At 45.6% G+C, this 21,471-nt stretch overlaps 1 protein-coding gene across 3 annotated transcripts in view; it reads right to left on the bottom strand.

Annotated features, from left to right (window-relative positions):
• Arhgap10 (Rho GTPase activating protein 10) overlaps nt 1–21,471 on the bottom strand; it is a 254,919-nt gene that overhangs the window by 180,760 nt on the left and 52,688 nt on the right. For all 3 annotated transcript variants that reach the window (XM_042054222.1, XM_038312528.1, XM_038312529.1), the window contains exons 2-3: nt 1,395–1,490; nt 1,260–1,321 (exon numbers count right to left, since the gene is read on the bottom strand). In XM_042054222.1, the coding sequence (XP_041910156.1) occupies nt 1,260–1,321; nt 1,395–1,490 (158 nt within the window). The remainder of the gene's footprint in view (nt 1–1,259; nt 1,322–1,394; nt 1,491–21,471) is intronic.

Here is a 21,471-nt window from a genome sequence, read left to right as displayed (position 1 = left end):
CTTGACCTCATCAATTCACTCCAAGAAACCTATGACGGCAACAGACCATCAGGGCAGAAAGTGGTCACATGGCAGAAAGTGGTCACATGGTATTTCTCTGCCGAGAACCCCCTTCCTGCACAGGCCAGTCCTCTTGCCAAAAAGGCCCTCAGCACTTGACCGCCAGCTCTCTCTCTGCCGGGCTCACCCACGGCTCCTTACCCATCTCTGCTGTGAGCTGCAGCACTCTGCACGGCCTGACAGCACCTTGTAAGTCCACACATCACCTCCCTTGCTGGCATATAAAACTGGATGCAGGCATGCTGCAATGCTGGCTCCAAGCCCTCAGATTTCAACCAATAAGAACATAAATGATCAATAAATGCTGACCACATGCTCGGGAACCCAGAAAGAAATAACTAAAATGTTTGGGTTAAGGCTTCACCCCAGGTCTGGAATGTTTGCCTGGAAGTTCCATCCCAAGTTCCCTTCCCCGGGAGTTGCCTCAGTGCTGACTCCACCCCTGAGAAAGCCCGCCAAACAAAGACCCCCTCCCCAGAAATGCTCAAGACCACTCCCTCAGAGTATTTAAACTGCGCCTCCCTCCCCCCCCACCCCTCCCAGAACAAACACATGAGTTTCCTGTCTTCCTTCCCTGGTTCCTCTCTGGGGGGCTGGAAAGCCGTCTGGGAGCGTTGGTATCCATAAAACCTGGGCTTTTTCTAATTTGGTTTGATTTGATCTGATTTTGATTATTGCACTGGTGGAGAGGCTTATCAGGATGCAGAAACTTTACATAAATGTCTAAGAAAGTACACACATACACACTAGAAATCCAGAGCGCTGTCCACCCTCGGACTAGAAACCCAGAGCTCTGTCCACCCTCAGACTAGAAATCCAGAGCTCTGTCCACCTTCGGACTAGAAATCCAGAGCTATGGCTCAAAATCATCCTCCGGCTCCCTCTACGTCCAAGCAGGCATGTCTGCCTTCTGCTTTAGGGTATATTCTGCCTCTGCATGACAGCTATGTAAATCAAAGGCTCTGCTAACAAAGCCCAAACCAGCATCAACCTCTGACTTTACAGGTGAAGATGAAAGACGCAGCCAAGAGGTCCAGAACCTCGCCCCAGAACTCATCACTGTCAAAACCATCAGGAACCCAGAAATCAGAGCTCAGAAAACCCCAATCCAAAGCGCTAAATGCATCAAACTTCTGTCTAGCCCAGACCGCCCCCTCCCGGAAACTGTTCATCGATACATGCACATCCCTGACGCTCACCATGATCTCTCTCTGTTCTTCCAGATTCTTCAGAAAGTTGGAAAATTCCCGTAAGGAAGCATCTGAAAGGAGAAAGGCATGAGTTTGTGCTGGGCGTGAGGGAGGAAAGCAAACCAGACCTCCCGCCTTCCTTACCTATGCACCGCTCGTCGTCTGTCTCGGCGTCCCCAATGAACTCGAACTTGAAGTCTCTGAGCGAATGAGCAAACTTCCGCTGCGCTGCCGAAAGACCTGAAAGACAGGCACGGTGGTGAGAAGGGTTCCTGCTAGAAAGCCAAGGACTACCACCAACTGCATTTCTGTTAGGATTGGTAGAGCAAGTGAACTGTGCTCCACTCAGTATGAAAAAGCAGAACCTGCCTGTCATCTTCAGTTTGTCTCCTCCCACACCCTAGTAGGAGAGAATCCACCATACTCCACCCCTGCCCACTTCCCTGGAGCTGATCACTGCACATCGCCCGGCACTCGGGGCAGGATTGAGTCTTAGGTTCACAAGGTAATTAGTATACATCTGACAGCACTCATCAGGCCATGGGAAGATCTGGACAGCTAGCCGCATCCTCTGAATTGACACCACCGACACCACCACCACCACCACCACCATCACCACCACCATCACCACCATCACCACCACCATCACTACCACCACCATCACCACCACCATCACCACCACCACCACCATCATCACCACCACCAACACCACAACCACCACCATCACCACCATCACCACCACCCTACCACCATCATCACCAACATCAACACCACAACCACCACCACCATCACCACCACTACCACCTACTCCACCACCACCACCATCATCACCAACACCACACCCTCAACCACCACCACCACCACCACCACCACCATCATGCTACCACCACCACCAAAAAAAAGAGGAAGAAGATACCAGTCCAAGCAAACCAGAAGATTCAAAATAAAAATGTTCATTTAAAACAGCACTACAGAGGTAACTTAAAGACTAACAATAAATGGTCACATTTAAAAGATGATCATAATAACAGTAAAACTTTATAAATCTCCAGAGAGCTATAAGATGTCAGCTCCTTTTTCACTACAGGTCACTACAGCCAAGGAAGCTCCACGACTAATTATCCAACTCAAGTGCACAGCTCGATGGAGCACACATGCCTATGAATGAGGTTTTGGCGTGATTCCTCACATAGGAGACCTTGACTAATACCGGACTAATAATGCTGATTAAGCTACAACTCTGAAGCGGACAGAAAAGAAGCATATGACCACAAAATATAAGCAACTGCTTTAAAAACTGAACTTCTATTTTTAATTGGGCAAACATGAACACCACAAGAGGAAGTGAAAGATATTAAAGTGCAGCCACATGAAAAGGTGCTCCATCTTCATGGTCAGAAACCTAAAAACAAAAACCTCAAGACAGCTGATTCTCAAGACTGCCGAAAGTATATGGAGAAAGAAATCTCTCGCTGGCAAAACTGGCATAATTACTTTAGCAGTTTGACAATTTCAGGTAAATTTGATGAAATCCTACAACCCAGAAATTTTGGTAAATTTCCAAGAAAAAAAAAAAAAAACTCTTGCACGTGGATATTTGCAGATGTGCAGCAGAAACTCAGCAAGACTCATCCCTGTAAAAGGAGTTTGGAGTATCTGCGAGCAGCACCAAAACAACACAAAAACCAACCCCTGTAGCCATACAATGTGAAGTACAAAGAGCTAAACATAGAAAGAGGTGAAGCTCACACCTTAGAGAGAGAAGCGCTAACTCTAAAGTAGATGTGATGGAGGATTCCTCTTCTGCTTCATGCCATGCATTTCTTTTAAAGATTGGGGAACTGCAGCCCCACTTTGAACAACTCTGTGACAACACAGTGACCAGATGTGGTGGCCCACGGCTACAACTCCGGCGCTTGGGAGCTGGGGACGAGAGAACTGTGATGAGTTCACGTACACTGGTTTGCAGAGAAGCTGTCTCATAACCCCCCACAACCCCAACAAAGAGGAGCTGCACAATGCCAGTCGTATTTCTACGTATGCATTTAAACTGTCAAAAATGTTCCTTTGAATCTGAGCATGAATATATTAGCATATTTAAAGCTGTTTCCTCAATATCCAGATCACCACTGGAAAGAGCAAAGGTCTTCCACTTAAAGACAGCATGTGTAGGCAGAATTAAATGTTCTAGAATATTTTTTAAATAATGGTTTTGCAGCATTAATTCTCTAGATCCCTGTGCTATTTGCATAGCTAATCTGACATCATTCCTCCCACACAGAATGCCTTCCTTGTGCTTTTCTTTTAGGCTTTTCTTCCCTTTAACATAGTCACATTCTATTTTGACTGATCTCCTTCTAGTGCAGAGTTCACGTTTGTACCATTTAAACATGACCATATCAAAATCCACTTATTTTAATAATTACAAGTGTAACTGCTCCTCCATGGCTTACTACGTTTTAGCTTTCTGTTTTCTCTTTGAGCTGCCTTCCCTAATAACTTAGGGTTCTGTTGACATGAGACATTAATGCTCCTGAAAGCACCAATCTACTCCCGAGAGAATGGTGAGCACCGAAGACACTCCACTCAGTTTGTTTTCTTCTTGGCACCATTGGCCTTTGGGCAAGGAACTGCCCATACCTCCACCACTGACAAAGTATATGGTATCCAGACCGGATAAATAGGACACAAGAAAAAAGACTCCAAATCTTGCCAAGACAGGGTAAGATAGTTCTGAAAAATTTCCTGCCTCTGAAAATTGTTGGTTACACTAGGCCTTAGCCAAAGTTGGTTGTTTCAACACTGAAAATGAGACTTTAGGTGATTGTTCAGGTAGCTAACTGTCTCTGTCACATATTGCTCACTTTGGAAGCTGCTTGGTTGTAATTCCTGCCTGCTCAAGTAATATTATCTTCCTTCTCAGGCCTCTGATGGAATTGAAGATTATATAGTCTGTACTCTTACGATCTAGCCAAGACATTGCCTATACAAGACTTAGACTCTTTAGGACAGGATGTTTATTAAAACATTTAGCATACGTTCCTTGCTTAATATTGTTTATGCTGATTCTAATTCTAATTATACTTGATATTTGTTCCTAGTGTATAAAGTTTTGTATTGGGTTTGGAACTCTCTTATTTAAATAAAAGGGAGAGGAACTGTGGGAGCACATTCTGCTCTTTCAGCCAGCAGCATTTAAGATACCAGCCCACTTGGGCGTGGTCTCTTATAAATGCAGCTGTTAAACATGCGCTCACTTGCTTCCAGCTGCTAGACTGTTCCTGTTTGCACACAGGACTGTTATCTAGGACACTAATTTGTAAGTTTTCCCTTAAATAAATAACCCTTTATTATTCATAATTCTGAACTGGTGTGGGATTATTTTGTGACTTCTGCTTTCAGCAGGGCTCATGCATACTACACTACCTCTACTGAAGGCCAGGGCTCATGCATACTGCACCCACCTCTACTGAAGGCCAGGGCTCATGCATACTGCACCCACCTCTACTGAGGACATGTTACACTTATATATGTTTCCAAACCATTTCTAATTTCAGATATATGCTTCTTTTCCAAACAACAGAAAGTGGTTTCAGTTTAGTAAATTTAATGTAGTCCATCAAAAGCTTTTTTTTTTCTAACAACATCACACATGAAACTCAACCAGTTTCCAGTGACTACATGCAAAGTTCAGCTCCATTCCTCTGCGAGGGAAGGACAGTCAGGAGGCCATTGGGAAAAAAGCTTCCATTACTGACACAGGCTGAGGGCAGACTTCTATGTATTACTTCTTTTACTTCTTATAATGAGTTGGCAGGTTGGTACTGATATGAGGGAGTGTATTAAGATTCACAGACAGATAACATTTTTGGGCTGCTCGGAGTATCTCAGACATCCTCACAAGTCCCTTCCTGACACCGTTTTAGTGCCCAAGGCATGTCACATTATTCCCAGGTCCTCTGCCCAGAGTCCACCTCTGAGGCCACGCCGGGCACTGTGGCACTGCTGACAGTGAGGTGTTGTACTATCTTACAATGTTGCATAATTGGTGAATTGGTCTAAAAGGGTCAAGAGAACTTTTGAGGTTTTCTACAGAAAGCCCTGTAGTAAGCGTGACAATGAGATTTCCTCTTTGGGGATTTGAATATCTTCCTTCTTTTGCTTGTCAGATGACTCTAAAGCTTCCAGCAATAAAAGTGATGAAGGCAGACACCCTTGACTTGCTGCAGACCTAGAAAGCTGTCAGCATGTCCTGAGCACAGTGACAACTGTGGCCTGCTGTCTGTCTCATGTCAGGGTACATTCCTTCCTTCTACAGCTAATATCCAACATTGGGTTTTTTGTTTGTTTGGTTTTTGTTTTGGTTTGGGTTTGTTTTTGTAGTTGTTGTTGTTGTTGAGACAGGGATTCTCTGTGCAGCCCTGGCTGTCCTAGAACTCACTCTGTAGACCAGGCTGGCCTCAAACTCATAGGGATCCACCTGTCTCTGCCTCCTGAGTGCTGGGATTAAAGGTGTATGTCACCACCTGGCTCCAACATTGCTTCTACCATGAAATAATGTTGACTATTACCTAAAGAATTATAGTTTTGTTCTTCGCTGTATTGATCTAATATGTGTGTGTGTGTGTGTGTGTGTGTGTGTGTGTGTGTGTGTGTATTATATATATTGTATATGCTGAGTGATCGCTGTGATGAATTCCACTCGATCAGAGAGTGTGGCCCTTTGTAATATGCTGTAGACTGGGACTGGTAGTGCCGTGTTGAAACCTGGACATCTAGGTTGAAAGATACTATCCTACAGTTTTATTCTACCTTGAGTCTTATTTTAATCATGTTGTGTTTTCATGTATACATGTGTGAATGCAGGTGCACATGTGAGGCCAGAGCACGGCTCCTGTTGTCAGTTCTTGCCTGCTCCCTTGCAGGACGCAAAGCTCACACTCAGGTCGTCAGGACTGTGCACGGCACCTCAACACGCCCCCTCCCCCAGCCACTGCACTGCCCATCTCGTTCTTTGTGCCCTGGCCTAGTTTTTACATTAATGTCGACCATGTAGCGTACACTAAGAAGAATTCCTTCCTCTTGAATTTGCTGGAATAGCTAAAGAAGTGGTCTTCACTGTTTTTATAATGTTCAACAGAAATCAGCAGTAAAACTGCCTTGTTCTAGGACTCAATTTATTCATTTAATTTTAGAATCAAATATCACTCCTACCACCCAAGTTAGCCTAACACTCACAGTGATCCTCCTGCCTCAACTTCCTGACAGTGGGAATACAGGAATGGGTCGCCACACCAGCTCCTTGGTATTCACTCTGATGGATGGCTTCTAATTTCTGACTCAATCTTATGCTGCTCACGGTTTCCTATTTCCTGAAGCTGACAGCAGGAAGTGCCCATGTGTCCGAGCTGTTTGCTAACCGTGTCTGTCCAGGTTCCCCCTTCCTTGTTTCATCGTGATAGGTCCATGTGTCTAGGACTACTGTCCCTACTTCTCCTCCATTACCACAGTTGTTGGCACACATTTGTTCTTAACAGCTACTAAGAACCTTCCACAGCCCCAGCCTACAGCCTGGTGTGGGAAGCCCCTGGCCCCGCTCAGTGGCCTCCGCATGCCCCTGGTATTTTATAATGAGAAAAGTGACTCTTGACACCAGATCCATCCACTTCTCAACAACTTTCAGTTCACCATGGAGTAGCAAAGGCAAATGCCAGCTGGAGTTGACGTGACGCCCTGATCAGGCTCTCTCGGGCAACACTGACGTGGCAAGCGTGGCACTGGTCCTGAGACAACTGACTACCTAGTTAGAGTTTCTGCTGCTGTGGTAAACCACTGACCAAAAACAACTTGGGGAAGAAAGGCTTTCCAGTTCATCATGAAGGAGAGCCAGGACAGGAGCGCTGTGTACTGACTTGCTCTCCATGGTTGTTCGGCTGGCGTTTACATACAACAGAGGACCACCTACCCAGGGGCGGGATTGCCCACAGTGGCTCTGGCACCCCCTTGTCAATGAACAATCAAGAAATGACCCCAGATGTGCCCACAGGCCAAGATGATGGAGGAAATCCCTTAACTAAGGTTCTCTCTTGCCAACCTGAAGCTACCTAGACCTGACTAGCACATACCCCTAAAGCTCCCACAGTTTCCACCCCAACATCTGAAGTACCAGTGAGATGCTTGAAGAACTACGGCATGTTCTACCATCCTAAACCTGAAACTGAACCATGAGTAGAGCACGCCATTCTCAGTGTGCTGGCTAGTTTTATGTCAACTTGACACAGGTTCAGTCATCTGAGAGGAGGGAACATCAATTAAGAAATGTCCCCACATGATCATGCCGAAGGAGAGCCTGCAGGGCATTTTTATAATTAGTGGGGTGGGAGAAGGACCCATGGTGGGTGGGGCCACCCCTGAGCTGGTGGTCCTGGCTTCTGTAAGAAAGCGGGCTGAGCAAGCCTGGGAAAGCAAGCCAGTAAGCAGCTCCCCTCCAGGATCTCTGCATCAGCTCCTGCCTCCACGATCCTACCTGCCTGAGTTCCTGTCCTGACTTCTCCGGTGATGAACAATGGTCTGGAAGTGTAAGCCGAATCAGCCCTTTCTCCCCAGGTTGCCCTGTCTGTAGTGTTCATCACAGCACGGAGCAACCGGACACTCCGGAAAGAGCATAAATATCACAAATCATATTGGGGTCCAATGCCCTTTGTTAAGTAGAGGAACTGTATGAAGAAGCTTGCGTCTCTCGGCATATAGAGACCTAAACCACCAGACTGTGTAACAGTTTGCCTACCATGCACCTTCAAACCAGAACCCAAATTCACCAAAGTTTTATTTATAGACGAGTAGGGTGAAGAGTCTAAGAACTCAGTATTTTCATGCCAGATTCTTGCCAAGAAAATAATGCTGATGCTAATCCATGTAACTTGGATGTCAAACAAAATCGCTCTAGGACTGTGAATTGCCTTCAGACTTTCCCCATGTCCTCCCATTTGACAACACCAGCAGCACCACCACACATTAAGAGCACCGTGGCTTCTTTCTACAAGTCAAAAAGAAAGCAAATAACTCATCCTGCAAGCTAAAAGAAAACAGTGCAAAACACCCTCGTGAGCCCTGGAAGCATTCTTGAGCTAGTCTAGGCCTGAAGGCCACATTGAATGCTGTGCTAAGAGCAGTTCACGGGCCAACAGTATCTGGTAATACCAAATTAAAAGTGTTCCTGGCCTTAACTCTCCAAGTCTGAGCCATGTGGGTAATCTGTGAACTAGTTCCTTATTCACAGACCAAATCACACCTGGAATGATTGATTAGAAACGACACACTGATAGGGTAAAGGGACACTAGGCTGAACCTGAAAGTGAACATAAGTCCCAAAACAAATACATATACCTGAAGCTTTGAAATCTAATACACCACTTAGCAATCAACTACAAAATAATCTAACTATAAAAACTCTTTGGCTATCCCACTGTAAGGTCCACATTCGGAAGCACCATTAGTCCTCCCTAAGCCATGCACAATTCAGATGCACTGCACACATCCCACAGAAGCAAGGATCACTAAATGCAGAATACAGAGCCCCCACCACAACCAACTACTGCATGGGAAAAGCATGTTGGCAACGTCTACACCCACTGGCTTTGCAAATGTCAGAGAGCACAGGTCCTTCTGTTCAATAAAATCTCACTAAGGGTAAGCACACACGCAGACACACAAAGATAAGGCAGGTGATGTGTGTTTCCTATCACGGCTATCACAGAAGTGACCACAAGTGCAGCAGCTCTATCATCATTCAGTTCACGGAGGTCACGAACCCGTGCTCTGACGGCTGGAGAAGCAGTTGTGAGAGGCCCAACATCAGAGCACAACAGAGCTGTCTTCCCTCCGCAGGGTCTGGGGTCCCAGCTTCTAGAGAATACCCACATTCCTAGGCTCACAGACCACAGCCACCGACTGCCTCCTTCTGGTTTCTGTCAACACATCTTCTGTGGCTTTTTAGGACCCACCAGAACTCTATTCAGCCCAAGGACAATTCAGGATCATCTCCCCCTTCTCAGGGTCCATAACCGAGTCACATCTGCAAGGCTTTCCTTCAGTTTTCAGAGGGAGGCCCACTACCCTCTCCACAGGCCCTAACAATGGGCGGAGCTCCCCTGGGCACCCTGCATTTATCAACTCAGCTAACACAGGTCCTGCAGCATGTGCAACACACAACCGAGAGAGAAGACACAGTTTCGTCAACTTGCTCAAAATCACACAGCCCGAGAGAAGTGACAGAGATCAGAAAGGCTTCTCAGGTGGAGGGGGCTGAGAAACTTGCTCCACAAGTAGCCACCTCCCAGAGGGCCCTGATGAGGTCAGATGTTTGCCCAATCTGAAAACACCTGCCACATCTATACTTGACTATCCAAGGAACAAAGACATCTCTGGGTGACCAACTAACTCAATGTCACACACCCATTCTAGGGGAACTCTAACCAGGATTCAAGCCTGCTTTTCCTCAGGCATGTCAGAACTGTTTGTGGTTTTGGCATAAACTCTGGAGTAACAGAGCGGCAGGAGCAGGCTCTCCTGTGTGAAGAATACACGTCCCACAAAGAGCACACCCCAAAGACAGGCAGCTAAGGCCTTACACTCAAGTGTTTGCATGTATGCCTGAAAAACCAGTACGTGTTTGAGGGTAAAGAGCCACGATCAGACTTTGGAGGCGAATGCATGGGGCCAATTCATTCCCAGCCTACAGTTTAATTTCACAACATAAACAAGGATGGTTTATGACAGACCCACAAGCATTTATCATGGCACAACTGTTTGATGAAAATTAACTTTAGTTGGCAATTCTGGGGTAGTAACTAAATACAGGCTTCAAAAATGGTGGACCTACAGAATTATGTATTTGGCTCTTACTTTCATTAAAATTTCCACTTGACTCTCTCAGACGGCCTGGTTCCCTATCATACTTCTCATACAAGGATCTCACAAATGCCTGGCAGCGTTCGGGTTTTCAAGTCCAGGCCTAATGTAAAGGATTTGGGGTGGGAATTTGATCTTAAATGTAGTGAAACTACTTCATCATGGGAGAAATCAAAGCCGGCAAATGGAGGCAGTGTGGCTTATGAAGAGGAGAAAGGCATTCGATCACCCCAAATCATCGCTTGTGCATCAGAGGGGAGATCTGGGGAAAGACGCAAGCTTCGTCATTTACAGATTGACCTTTTTGGGGGGGTTGGGGGGTTGGGGAAGGGTCACTCTATGTAGTCCTGGCTGTCCTGGAAATCGCTATATAGACCCTACCAGCCTTGAACTCACAGAGATCCTCCTACCTCTTGGGTGCTGGATTAAAGGTGTGCGCCACCACGCTCTACCCAGACTTACCTTGTAGAAACTGAAAATGACTACTACGGCACAAGGGACAAATCAGTTCATGCCCCACATCCCGGTGGCCAGGAAACACAACCGAAGAGGAAGTATGGGTAGTGGATGTCCTCCTCTGACCTATAGGACACCTATAGGGCAGTACAGCCCACTTTCCAATGAGGCCTTCTTCCCTTGCTCAAGTCCCTCTGAAAACAGTCCTCTCCCAGACACATCCACAGGTGCACTTTCCTAATCTCCTGAGCACGTCTCAGTCCCCTCAAATTGATAATTAGGATCAACCATCACAACGAAGAAATTTTAACACAATTAGCTAGAAATTTCACACAGCATTCCCAAAGGGCTGGAGTATAATAACCACCTCATATTTCTTTTGCATTCCCTCTGGGCTACTCAAGTCAGTGGGCTGCACGGGTTTGTTCATCTGGTGCTCACCATACACAAACAGGTAAGTTCCTGCTTCATTTGACAAAGGAGGACAGGAGGGCACAGGCAAGGAACACTGTGCCAAATGGTAAAGTCAGGGACAGACGCTGGGACCAGCTACAATTCTTAACCCCATATTTTCATCTACCTGAGCATCAATGAACACAGTTCAGCCCACATTCAGCCACGAGACCCTTTTATTACATTGCCAGTATATAAAGTGTGTGTGAATATTCCAAATAAGGGGTAAGTAGAACAGCAAAAAGAAGGGAGCGTTTTTCCAAGGCTTAGGCTGAAGCCAAAGCCAGCAGGAAGAAGGAAGGAAGCAGAGCAAGGGTTGCGATGTGAGGACAGAGAAGAAGGCTGGAGACAGTGAGGTCCGTGCGGGCCTCCTCCAGGGCCAGGTCAGCATAAGCTCACAGACAGCAGCCAGCACAGCCGGTGGCACCTGAAGCCCACTAAAGGTGACGGCAATCCTGAAAATGAACGGTGTTGGGAGAGGAGTGCATCAAATAGACAAGGTGCCAGGAAAAAGCAATCCAAGCATGAAAAAGGCTATGGACGTTAAAATATTGTAGAAAGTGAGCCTAGAGCCCCCAAATCCTAGCCAGGGATCTTTTACATCCTCTCTTTATACGTTATAGTCTTTATTTCTAGATACTCCATACTGAGCATCAGAAGAAATGACAAGGGTGCGGGAAGGGAAGGGGAAGGGAGGAGAGTATGTACTGACAGCTACCACCTGACCAACAGGAGGCACAGCTGCAGGATGGAGTGGCCAGGCTCACAGACAGACTGCACCCCCCTACAGCTGAGACTGACTTCAGGTTACTTTATTGCTATGTGACTCATTTAGACCAAATTCTCTAGGGAGCAGGGACTCCATTACACAGTGACATCATGCTATAGTGTTACCGAAGGAATGGCCAGTAATTCCAACACAAATCTACCTTGACAAGACGGGAGGGAGGGAGGGAGGGAGGGAGGGAGGGAGGGAGGGAGGGAGGGAGGGAAAGAAGGATTTCCCCAGGCCTGGGTCCAGCACTTCTCAGCCAGACCTAACGTAGGACGTTAGGTCTACAGTTAGGAAATGTTGAAACCAACAAAAGATAACGCAGACTCCAAGAAGCTATTGAACTTTACAGAACACTGGTCAGGAAGATGAACCCAGAGCTGACTAAAGACCACATGAAAGCGTAGATGCAGACAGTAAACCAAGAAGCAAAAGGAGGTGACAGAATGCAGTGAGTGCCCTCTAATGTAAATCTCAAGGTCAGCAACTACCCTATTCAACTTGGCCACTTCTGTCCACAGGTCTAGAATACGACTCTGACCATAGAGTAGTACTGGCTGTTGTCACTGTAACGTGGGGGGGGGGGGGGGGCTGAGAGATGGGGCAGTGGTTAAGAGAGCTGCTGTTCTTCTAAAGGACCAGGGTTCAATTCCCAGCACCCACGTGGCTGCTCACAACCATTTGTAATTCTATTCCACGGTTATCAAGCACCCTCTCCTGACCATGAAAGACTCCAGAAACATAGACGGTGCACAAACATATATGCAGGCAAAATACCCATACACATAAGATAATAATTTTCAAATTTTTTAAAATAAGTAAATACAAATAAAAGTCAGGATCTGTTATGCAAGATGGCCCCAGGAAGACACTGGAGATTAATGTAGAGAAAACCAAAACCCTGAGCTCCTTCCTCAGAGAGCAGGTCCTTAAAGACCAGGGCCTAAGTTTAGGGCTAAGTCACACACAGCCTGCAAGCACTACCGATACCTCTTAGGAGCAATGACACAGTTGCACATGGGTTTGGGTTTGCACAAGCACACTCACCGGGCACCATCACCTCAGGTCCAACATGGTTTCAGACTAAGCTGCTCTCTCCTCTAACTGGGGGCTGCTCCCAGCCACTTGCACAATCTGCAGAAGTCAGAGCAAGTGTCACACCAGTTCTTTACAAGCTCACAAAACACAAAGGTGAGGCGTCTGATTGCAGCTTTTAGTGCATTCTTTACGAGGGTCTAGATCTGGAGATCAACTCAAGGAAGCTGGAATGGCAACTTGAGGGCTTTTCATGTCCGTAAAAAGGTGTCTCGTACAGCGTTTACAGAGAAGACACGCTAGCATGACAATTCATAGCATGAGTCTAAACTCTGGATCTCACGTACGTTTTATACATGTAAGTCTACTTGCTTTTAGGGAAGACCTCATCACAAAGCAACTTGGCCTAGAACACAGCACAGTGACAGAGGGTAGGTTTTGGGATAGCCTATGGCCCCTCATTAATATTACCAGCACCCAGCCACACACCTCTGAGTACATGATGTCCTTTTCGATCTTAATTTTTTCATTGACAACTTGAAGATAAAGATGGAGTTTCAAAAACAACTTGTAGGGAAGTAAAATAAAACAAAAATAAATCATGGATTACTAAATTATCCTGTCAGGCTAACAGAGAATGACAAGGGAAAAAAAAAAGTAGGAAGTAAAGACAGGAAACCAATTTAAGGTACAGAAAAAAGAACTGCATGCTAGCCGTTTCATAATAGCAGAATGGACAGCAATTCTGCAAGAAGCTACAGATGAAGTCATGGCCAGAGAGTTTAACTGTTAATTACCTGAAGAAAGGAAGTTGGAATGAAATGCAAACAACATTTTACAGGAGAACAAAGGAAGAAGTAAGCTGTGAAGGCGGCACACAAACAGAGTGGCAGAGACAGCAGACAGAGGAAGCAACATCAGGCAGAGTTCAAGACAGTTCATGATGCCTTAAAAATAATAATTAAAGGCGGTGTGCTGGCACATGCCTTTAATCTCAGCACTCAAGAGGCAGAGGCCCAGAAGGGTCTCTGTGAGTTCGAGGCCAGCCTGGTCCACAAAGCAAGTTCCAGGACAGCCAGGGCTGTTATACAGAGAAATCCTGTCTCAAAAAACAAACAAGGACACAGACACCACCTACACCAATTGAACCAAAAGAAACTTCATCCAGTGACTGATGGAAGCAGATGCAGAGATCCACAGCCAAGCACCAGGCTGAGCTCCAGGAGTCAAAGCAAAGGAAGGAGGGATTATATGAGTAAGGGGGATCAAGATTATAATGGGACAAACCATAGAGACAGCTGGCCTGAACTCGGGAGCTCACGGACTCCAGACTGAAAGCCGGAAGCCTGCATGGGACCAAACTAGGCCCTCGGCATGTGGAAGACAGTTGTGTAGCCTGATTTATTTGTGGGTCCCCTAGCAGTGGGACCAGGATCTATCCTTGGTGCACAAGCTGGCATTTTGGAGCCCATTCCATATGGTGGGATGCCTTGCTGAACCTTGATGCAGGGTGAGGGGCTTGGTCCTCCTCAACTGAATGTGCCAGGCTTTGCTGACTCCCCATGGGAAGCCTTACCCTTTCTGAGTAGCTGGGGGTGGGATGGGGGAAAGGGAGCGGGAGGAGGGGAGAAAGGGGGAACCTTAAATAAATAAAAATGAATAAAAAAATCAAAAGAAGGAAAATAATAAAATAATAATAATAAAACACTATTTTTAGAATGTGAGCATGGTAAGAAAGCTTTCTCTGGTAAATCAGTAACGAGCGTTAGATTCCTCCCCCCTCCTGCACTGTGAGGCTGGCTCCCATTGCCATCTCAGCTGTTGGCACAGCACCAACCCCACTGTAATAGAGCATGCGTTTGTAAGTGTGAAAATGACAGACAGCTGTCATCTTTACAATAAGGAAAACAACTTCATTACCTAAAAACACATAGAATTCAAAGTTATGAACCAAACGAGAGAGCATTAGAGGGAAAGCACTTAAAGGGTATTTTATATCAAACCCACAAATATAGATAGTGCATTACAAATCATCCGTGCCAAGACATTCCAGTATACATTCTGTATCTTGTAACTATTCCAACTATTTTTCTGTCCAAAATTTGATTTTAAAAAGTATCTGATTCTTGAATTGCCATTTCTTTATGTAACACATTCTCAACCAGTTTAATCATCACAATTTTATTACCTAATAAAATGAATCATACTATTTTTCTTTTCTATGATTATCAATTCACAATTCTAAATTATGATAAACTATTATACTAGGTACTTTATTCAAAAAAAATTTTAAAAACTTCTCCAGCCAGGGGTGGTAGCACTTGGAACAGAGGCAGGCAGAGCTTTGTGCGTTCAGCCTGGTCTAAGCAGGAAGTTCCAGACCAGCCAGGGCTACACAGTTAGTCCCTATCTCAAAAGGAGAGAGAAGGGTAGGGAAGGAAGGAAGAAGGGAGGGAGAGAAGGGGGAAGGGACAGAGGGAGGGAGCGAGGGAGGGAAGGGGCCGAGAGGGAGAAAGAGAGTTCTTAGAATCTACCAGCTTTCCTCAATCTTCTTGTCAGAAATGAGGGGGGCTCCCATGGAAAGCAAATTAATCACACAGTAATGCCAGCCGTCAAACCCACACCTCAAGTCCCAGCTCATCATATTTCAGTCTCCAAGTCTCACCCTCAACATGTGGCAAAGATGCTTCTTTCCTCTGTAGTGTGGCATTCATTCACAGTCCTCAATCTGTGAGAGGCTTGGGAACTGACAGCTTTGCAGGAGAGCACCAGGTGGGAAGGGAAGGAGGGGTTGTGATCCACTCCCTGTGCTGACATTAGGTCAAAAGGACCCTGTGTGTAAATGGGGACTGCTCATTTGTTTCCCGGCCACCCAGACCCAAATAATCCCACAGAAACTACAATAATTACAACACTGCTCAGCCAGTCACTCAGACATATTTCTAGCTAGCTCTTACATCTTAAATTAACCCATTTCTATTAATCTGTGTACCACCAGGAGGCTGTGGCCTGCCAGTATGGTACCAACATCTGTCTCCTTTGGCAGCTACATGCATCTCCTAATTCTGCCTTCTTTCTCCCAGAATTCAGTTTAGTTTTCCCTGAATAGCTCTATTCTGCTCTGCCATAAGCCAAAGCAGAGTCTTCATAACAAAATATATTCACAGCACACAGAGGGAAATCCAGCTTCAGCTGTGGGATGTCTTTCTGTGTGCTGTGAACATGTGTTTCTCTCATTGGTTGCAATAAAGCTTCTTTGGCCTATGTCAAGAAAGAACAGAGCCAAGAGGGAAATCCAAGCAGAGATACAGGAGAAAAAGGGGCAGAGTCTGAGAGACACCACCCAATCACCCAAGGAACAACATGCCAGCAGACTGGTAATGTGGCAATACTTAGATGAATAAAAATGGGTAAATTTAAATGTAAGAGCTAACTAGTAATAAGCCTGAGCCATCGGTCAAACATTTCTAATTAATACTAAGCCTCTGAAAAAGAATTTAGAAAACATCTTTACTTTTCTTCATATCTATTTTTGTCTTTATCATACCTTTCATTGAATATATATGTCTGTATATGTCTATATAAATAATGCTTAAGTTTTCCACAATGAGCGATGAATTTTCCTGCAGTAATCTTTGAAGTTTCCAGGAAAAAGATGGGGCCCCATTATAACAACTTCACCCGGTTAATATGATGTCAATCATGATACTGATAGTGCTACTACAACACCTGTTTTGGGTACCAGCTGCACAAGACGGTTCCGACTCGGTTAGCTGAAATAGTGCACATCTTTACAACATTCTGACCAGACCTCCACAAAATACTCAGAGACTATTTGTAATCTTACCAGATATTAATCTTGAAATTTAACCATCATTTTACTTTCACAGGATCCCCTAGAAATTCTAGAACGTCACCCCATGACAGCTGGAAGTAATTCTAGAGGACAACGTCCCCTCTCCCAGCAAAGTTTGTCCTCTGGTTAGGGACATCATTTAGGGGTTGATTATAATTGAGTTGAGGGTTGGGAGAGGAATTTTATAAGCTCCAGCATTTAATGGGTCTGGAGAAAGCTCCGCAGTTAAGAATGCTTGCTCTGTAATCATAGGAAACTGAGCCCAGACCCACATAACAAGCTGAGTATCACCACAAATGCCTGTATCACCAGAATCAAGGGCCCCAGTGATAGCGGGAGGGTCACTGGTTTCCGTATAGCTGAGCCACATGCAGTTCCCTGTCTTGAAAGAATAGAAGGAAAGTGACACAGAGCAGCACTCTGAATTCCTCTGGCCTTATAAGGACCCACACATAGAGACAGGCAGCAGGCAGTCTCTCTCTCTCTCTCTCTCTCTCTCTCTCTCTCTCTCTCTCTCTCTCTCTCTCTCTCTCTCTAACATCTAGGACTGAATAAGGAGGGGCAAGATGCACAGACTTTCTTTTTCTGCAACCCCTCTCCTCCCCCTCCCCAAGCCCTATAAATTGCAGGAAATGTGAGGCAACAAAGGAGAGTTCTGAACAGCAATCAGAACACAAAGGTGTGGACCAGAGCAGCAGCCACCGTGCAGCACAGCACAGCGCAGCACAGCAAGCCTGCCCAGCTCTATTTCCCACCCCAACAGCAGGAGGAGATCCAAGGCAGGTTTACTTCTAGCCTATCTCGATCTCAAGCTCCCCTGGCAACATCAGACCAAGTTCTATACTGTCCAAAGAGGAACAGATCTGAACCCCACAAATCCTGAGCAACTCAAGTTCAACGTGCCTGCAATGGACCAGGCAGACCTAAGGAGCTGGTGGAGCCACAATACATAGCTTGACCTAGGAAACCTCCTTGGTGCCATGGACCTAACTGAAGCGCATTTACTTTGCTCAAAAATATGAGGAAAAGTACGAGATGCTACCAGAGATCCCGTATCACCTCAGTAATGACTCACAAGCTACCCCCCAGGCTAGTCCAGGCAAGGGATCCTGCCACAGGCAGTGAAGTCCCTGAGTCCCAACAGGCATGACGCCACCTTTCCCTACTGAGAAACAGATTCATCATCCAGTCTAGGGAAATTCCCTCAGCCCTCACAGCCAGTCCAGCAGGAAGCAATGAGACCAGAGCCCCAGGGACAGCTAGCTGATCAGTCAAACTAAAGTATTTTCGCAAAGGCTCCCGCAAAATTGAACCACCATTGGAGACACCGCCCACAAATCAGGATTTGTGAAGTAAAGTAAACTAAGCTATTGCCTGCTATAACTCAAAATTTGCACAGCTCCCTGGTTATCTTAATAGGCAGTGTGACCAGGATACAACTGAAAATCGACCATCAGAAGAACCAGGAGGGCCACCACCAGAAGGGGAAAGCAGATACTAGTCCTGGAGAAAATCTAAAATACTGTAAAGCAGCCATCACAACATGGCTTCAACAATCAAATACAGAGAGTCTATTGCAGTAAGTAGGGGGGGAAAACTATCAGCAAAGAAGTAGAACAGACTCAGAAGGGCTACAGGTGGCTCCGGGGCTGAACATACACTGATCTTGCAGGGGGCCTGAGTTTTCAAGAGCTGAAAGAAATAATGAACATAAATTCTATATCCAGCCAAACTATCCTTTGAGAGCACTGGACAGACAGACACTTTCAGAAGAGGGAAAAATAGAAATGCTGCTACCAGAATTAGAAAAAGAATTTCATATTTCAGTAAAATTTTCTACAAAGATGATCTCTTACTAAATAGACATGACACATACAAATGCTTAAATTGGCTTTGATAATAAACAACACAGAGAAGAGCTGCCGAAAGGTTGGTCCATCATGAGAAAAATACAAAGAAAAATACATGCGCGAGTATGTGTGTGTATGCGCACACACACACACACACACACACACACACACACACACACTAGCATGAGGGGGAAAGATAGACTAAGACGGATACTGTACGACCGAGGAGATACAGCAGATTCTTGCTGGGATATCATAAATATCAGAAATCTAACAATGATAGTTGCTTTGTGCCTCCAAAGATGAAGGCAAGCCTTATTTATTAAAATAAAATACCACTACATTTCACTGTTTTGTCTAAAATACTAAGAAAAACTATATAGAATTAATACAATAACTATATACAATATACAGGCAATAAATACATCAACAATGTCTAGCCCATTTGCATTTGACAATACAAAGAAAATACTCCATATCTATCCTATCTTGTTGAGTCCAAAGTCTTGTACCTTGTACTTTCTTTTCTTCTAATGGTGTGATGTCCTAATTTGTTTTCTACTGTTATGATAAAGACCATGACCAAAAGCAAGCTGGGGAGGAAGAGATTTATTCCAGCTGACTGCTGTGGTCTATCATCAAGGGAATTCAGGAAAGACTCGAGGCAGGAACTCTGAGAGATGAAGTGAAGCAGGAACCATGGAGGAATGCTGCTTATTGGCTTCTTCCTCCCAGCTTAACCATACTGCCTTCTTTTCAATCCCAGTGATCAACTGGATCAGGGCAGCACTGCCAACAGCGGGTTGGACCCTCCCCACAGCAGTCAATCAAAACCTGCCCTACAGATTTGCCTAGAGAACAATCTAATAGATGCATTTTCTCAACTGAAGTCCTCTCTTCCCAAATGACCCTGACTTGTGTCAGGTTGAAAAAAAAAAACCCTAATCAGGACATATGACAAACTGGAAACTCAGAGTAAAGAGGGTAATGGAAGTTTTTTGGTTTGGGGGGTTTTGGTGTTTCTTGTTTTGGTTTGGATTGGGGGTGGGGGGGCTTCTCTGTGTAGCCATGGCTGTCCTGGACCTCACTCTGTAGACCAGCCCAGCCTCCAGCTCACAGAGATCCACCTGTCTCTGGCTACTGAGTGGTGTGAATAAGCAGAGTGCCATTACTGCCAGCCTCCAATTCAGGCACTCATCCTGTCCCTCTCAGTTAAGAACTCAGAACCCCACAGTATGCCAGACTCTAGGCTCAATGCTGAAAACACAAAGATGTCTGCCACTGTCCATTCCCCACACTCGAGAAGACAATGAAAGAAAAAAGGGAAGACACCAGAAAGACATTGCAGAGCACAATCCTGTAAGACATAAACTATGCAGCATGAGGGGAGAAACAATAAGGCGTGCAAACTTGGAATGGTAAAATGATGTAACTAACTATGGTGTTAGAGCTCAAACCTCATGTCTCCAAAAAGACTCGGGTAATGAAGGCTTGGTCACAAAGGCAGCAATGTTCAGATCCGGGGTCTCTGGATATTAACAGATCATGAGCACTCTAAATTCATCGATGGATCAATACATGGGTTCATCTGTACTCTGATGGACTATCTATCAGAAGAGGATGTTGTAAGGCCGGGCGGCAGTGGCGCACGCCTTTAATCCCAGCACTCGGGAGGCAGGGGCAGGCGGATCTCTGTGAGTTCGAGGCCAGCCTGGTCTACAAGAGCTAGTTCCAGGACAGGCTCCAAAGCCACAGAGAAACCCTGTCTCGAAAAATTAAAAAAAAAAATAAAATAAAATAAAAGAGGATGTTGTAGACAGAGACCAGCTCGCTTGGACATTCAACAAGCGTCCAGCTCTTTCCATAAACATTGACAGCCTCCAGCAGCACACACCATAGGTTCACGCCAACCCTTGCCACCTCGCCACACCGACTGGTATTACCACTTTACCCACCAAAACCAAAATGTTTACTAAAGACGAGCACACACCTAAACTTAAGACAATCACACACCTAAACTTAAGTATTCATTGGTAAGAAATTTTACACTGCTTATGGGACTATAAATTAGTGTGGTGGGGGAGAAAGGGGGAAGTAGGAAAAGGAATCAGGTCAAAATACCTTATTGAAGCCGGGCGGTGGTGGCACACGCCTTTAATCCCAGCACTCGGGAGGCAGAGGCAGGCAGATCTCTGAGTTTGAGGCCAGCCTGATCTACAAGAGCTAGTTCCAGGACAGGCTCTAGAAACTACAGGGAAACCCTGTCTCGAAAAACCAAAAAAAAAAAAAAAAAAAAAAAAAAATACCTTATTGAGCAGGCCCTGGCCTAAGTAATATGAGAGGCCATACTGATTGTGGCCAGCAATATTTGTGTGTGGGGGTGTGTGTGTGGGGGGGTGTGGGGGTGTGTGTGTGTGTGAGAGAGAGAGAGAGAGAGAGAGAGAGAGAGAGAAAGAGAGAGAGAGACTAAATATACGTATATTTATATATTAAAGTTCAAGGAGTAGGTCAATGGTTCCATGGTTTAAGGTACCCGCCACACAAGCCCGAGGACCTGAGCTTGGCCCCCAGAACTCATGTAAAGCTGAACACTGTAGCACACGTCTGTAATTCCAGGGCTCCTACAGCAAAATGGGAGGCAGAGACAAGACAACGCCTCAGAAGGTCAAAGGCCAGCTAGCCTGGTATATTAAACATCGAGATACCTCATCTCAGATGAGGTCAAGGGTGCAGAACGGCACCTCAGGCTGTCCTCTCATCTCTTCAGGTGTGATGTGGCACATGAACACCTGCTCTCACATGCAAGCACGTGGACACATGCTCAGAGTCCTTCAAAGGAATGTTCATAAAATACCTTCTCCTTAGACAGCTCAGAGTTGCCCAACAGTT

This window comes from Arvicola amphibius, chromosome 15 (assembly GCF_903992535.2).
Source record: "Arvicola amphibius chromosome 15, mArvAmp1.2, whole genome shotgun sequence".
Classification (NCBI taxonomy): Eukaryota; Metazoa; Chordata; class Mammalia; order Rodentia; family Cricetidae; genus Arvicola; species Arvicola amphibius.
The sequence above is the reverse complement of the archived record's forward strand: the minus strand, read 5'-3'. Positions and strand labels throughout refer to the sequence as shown.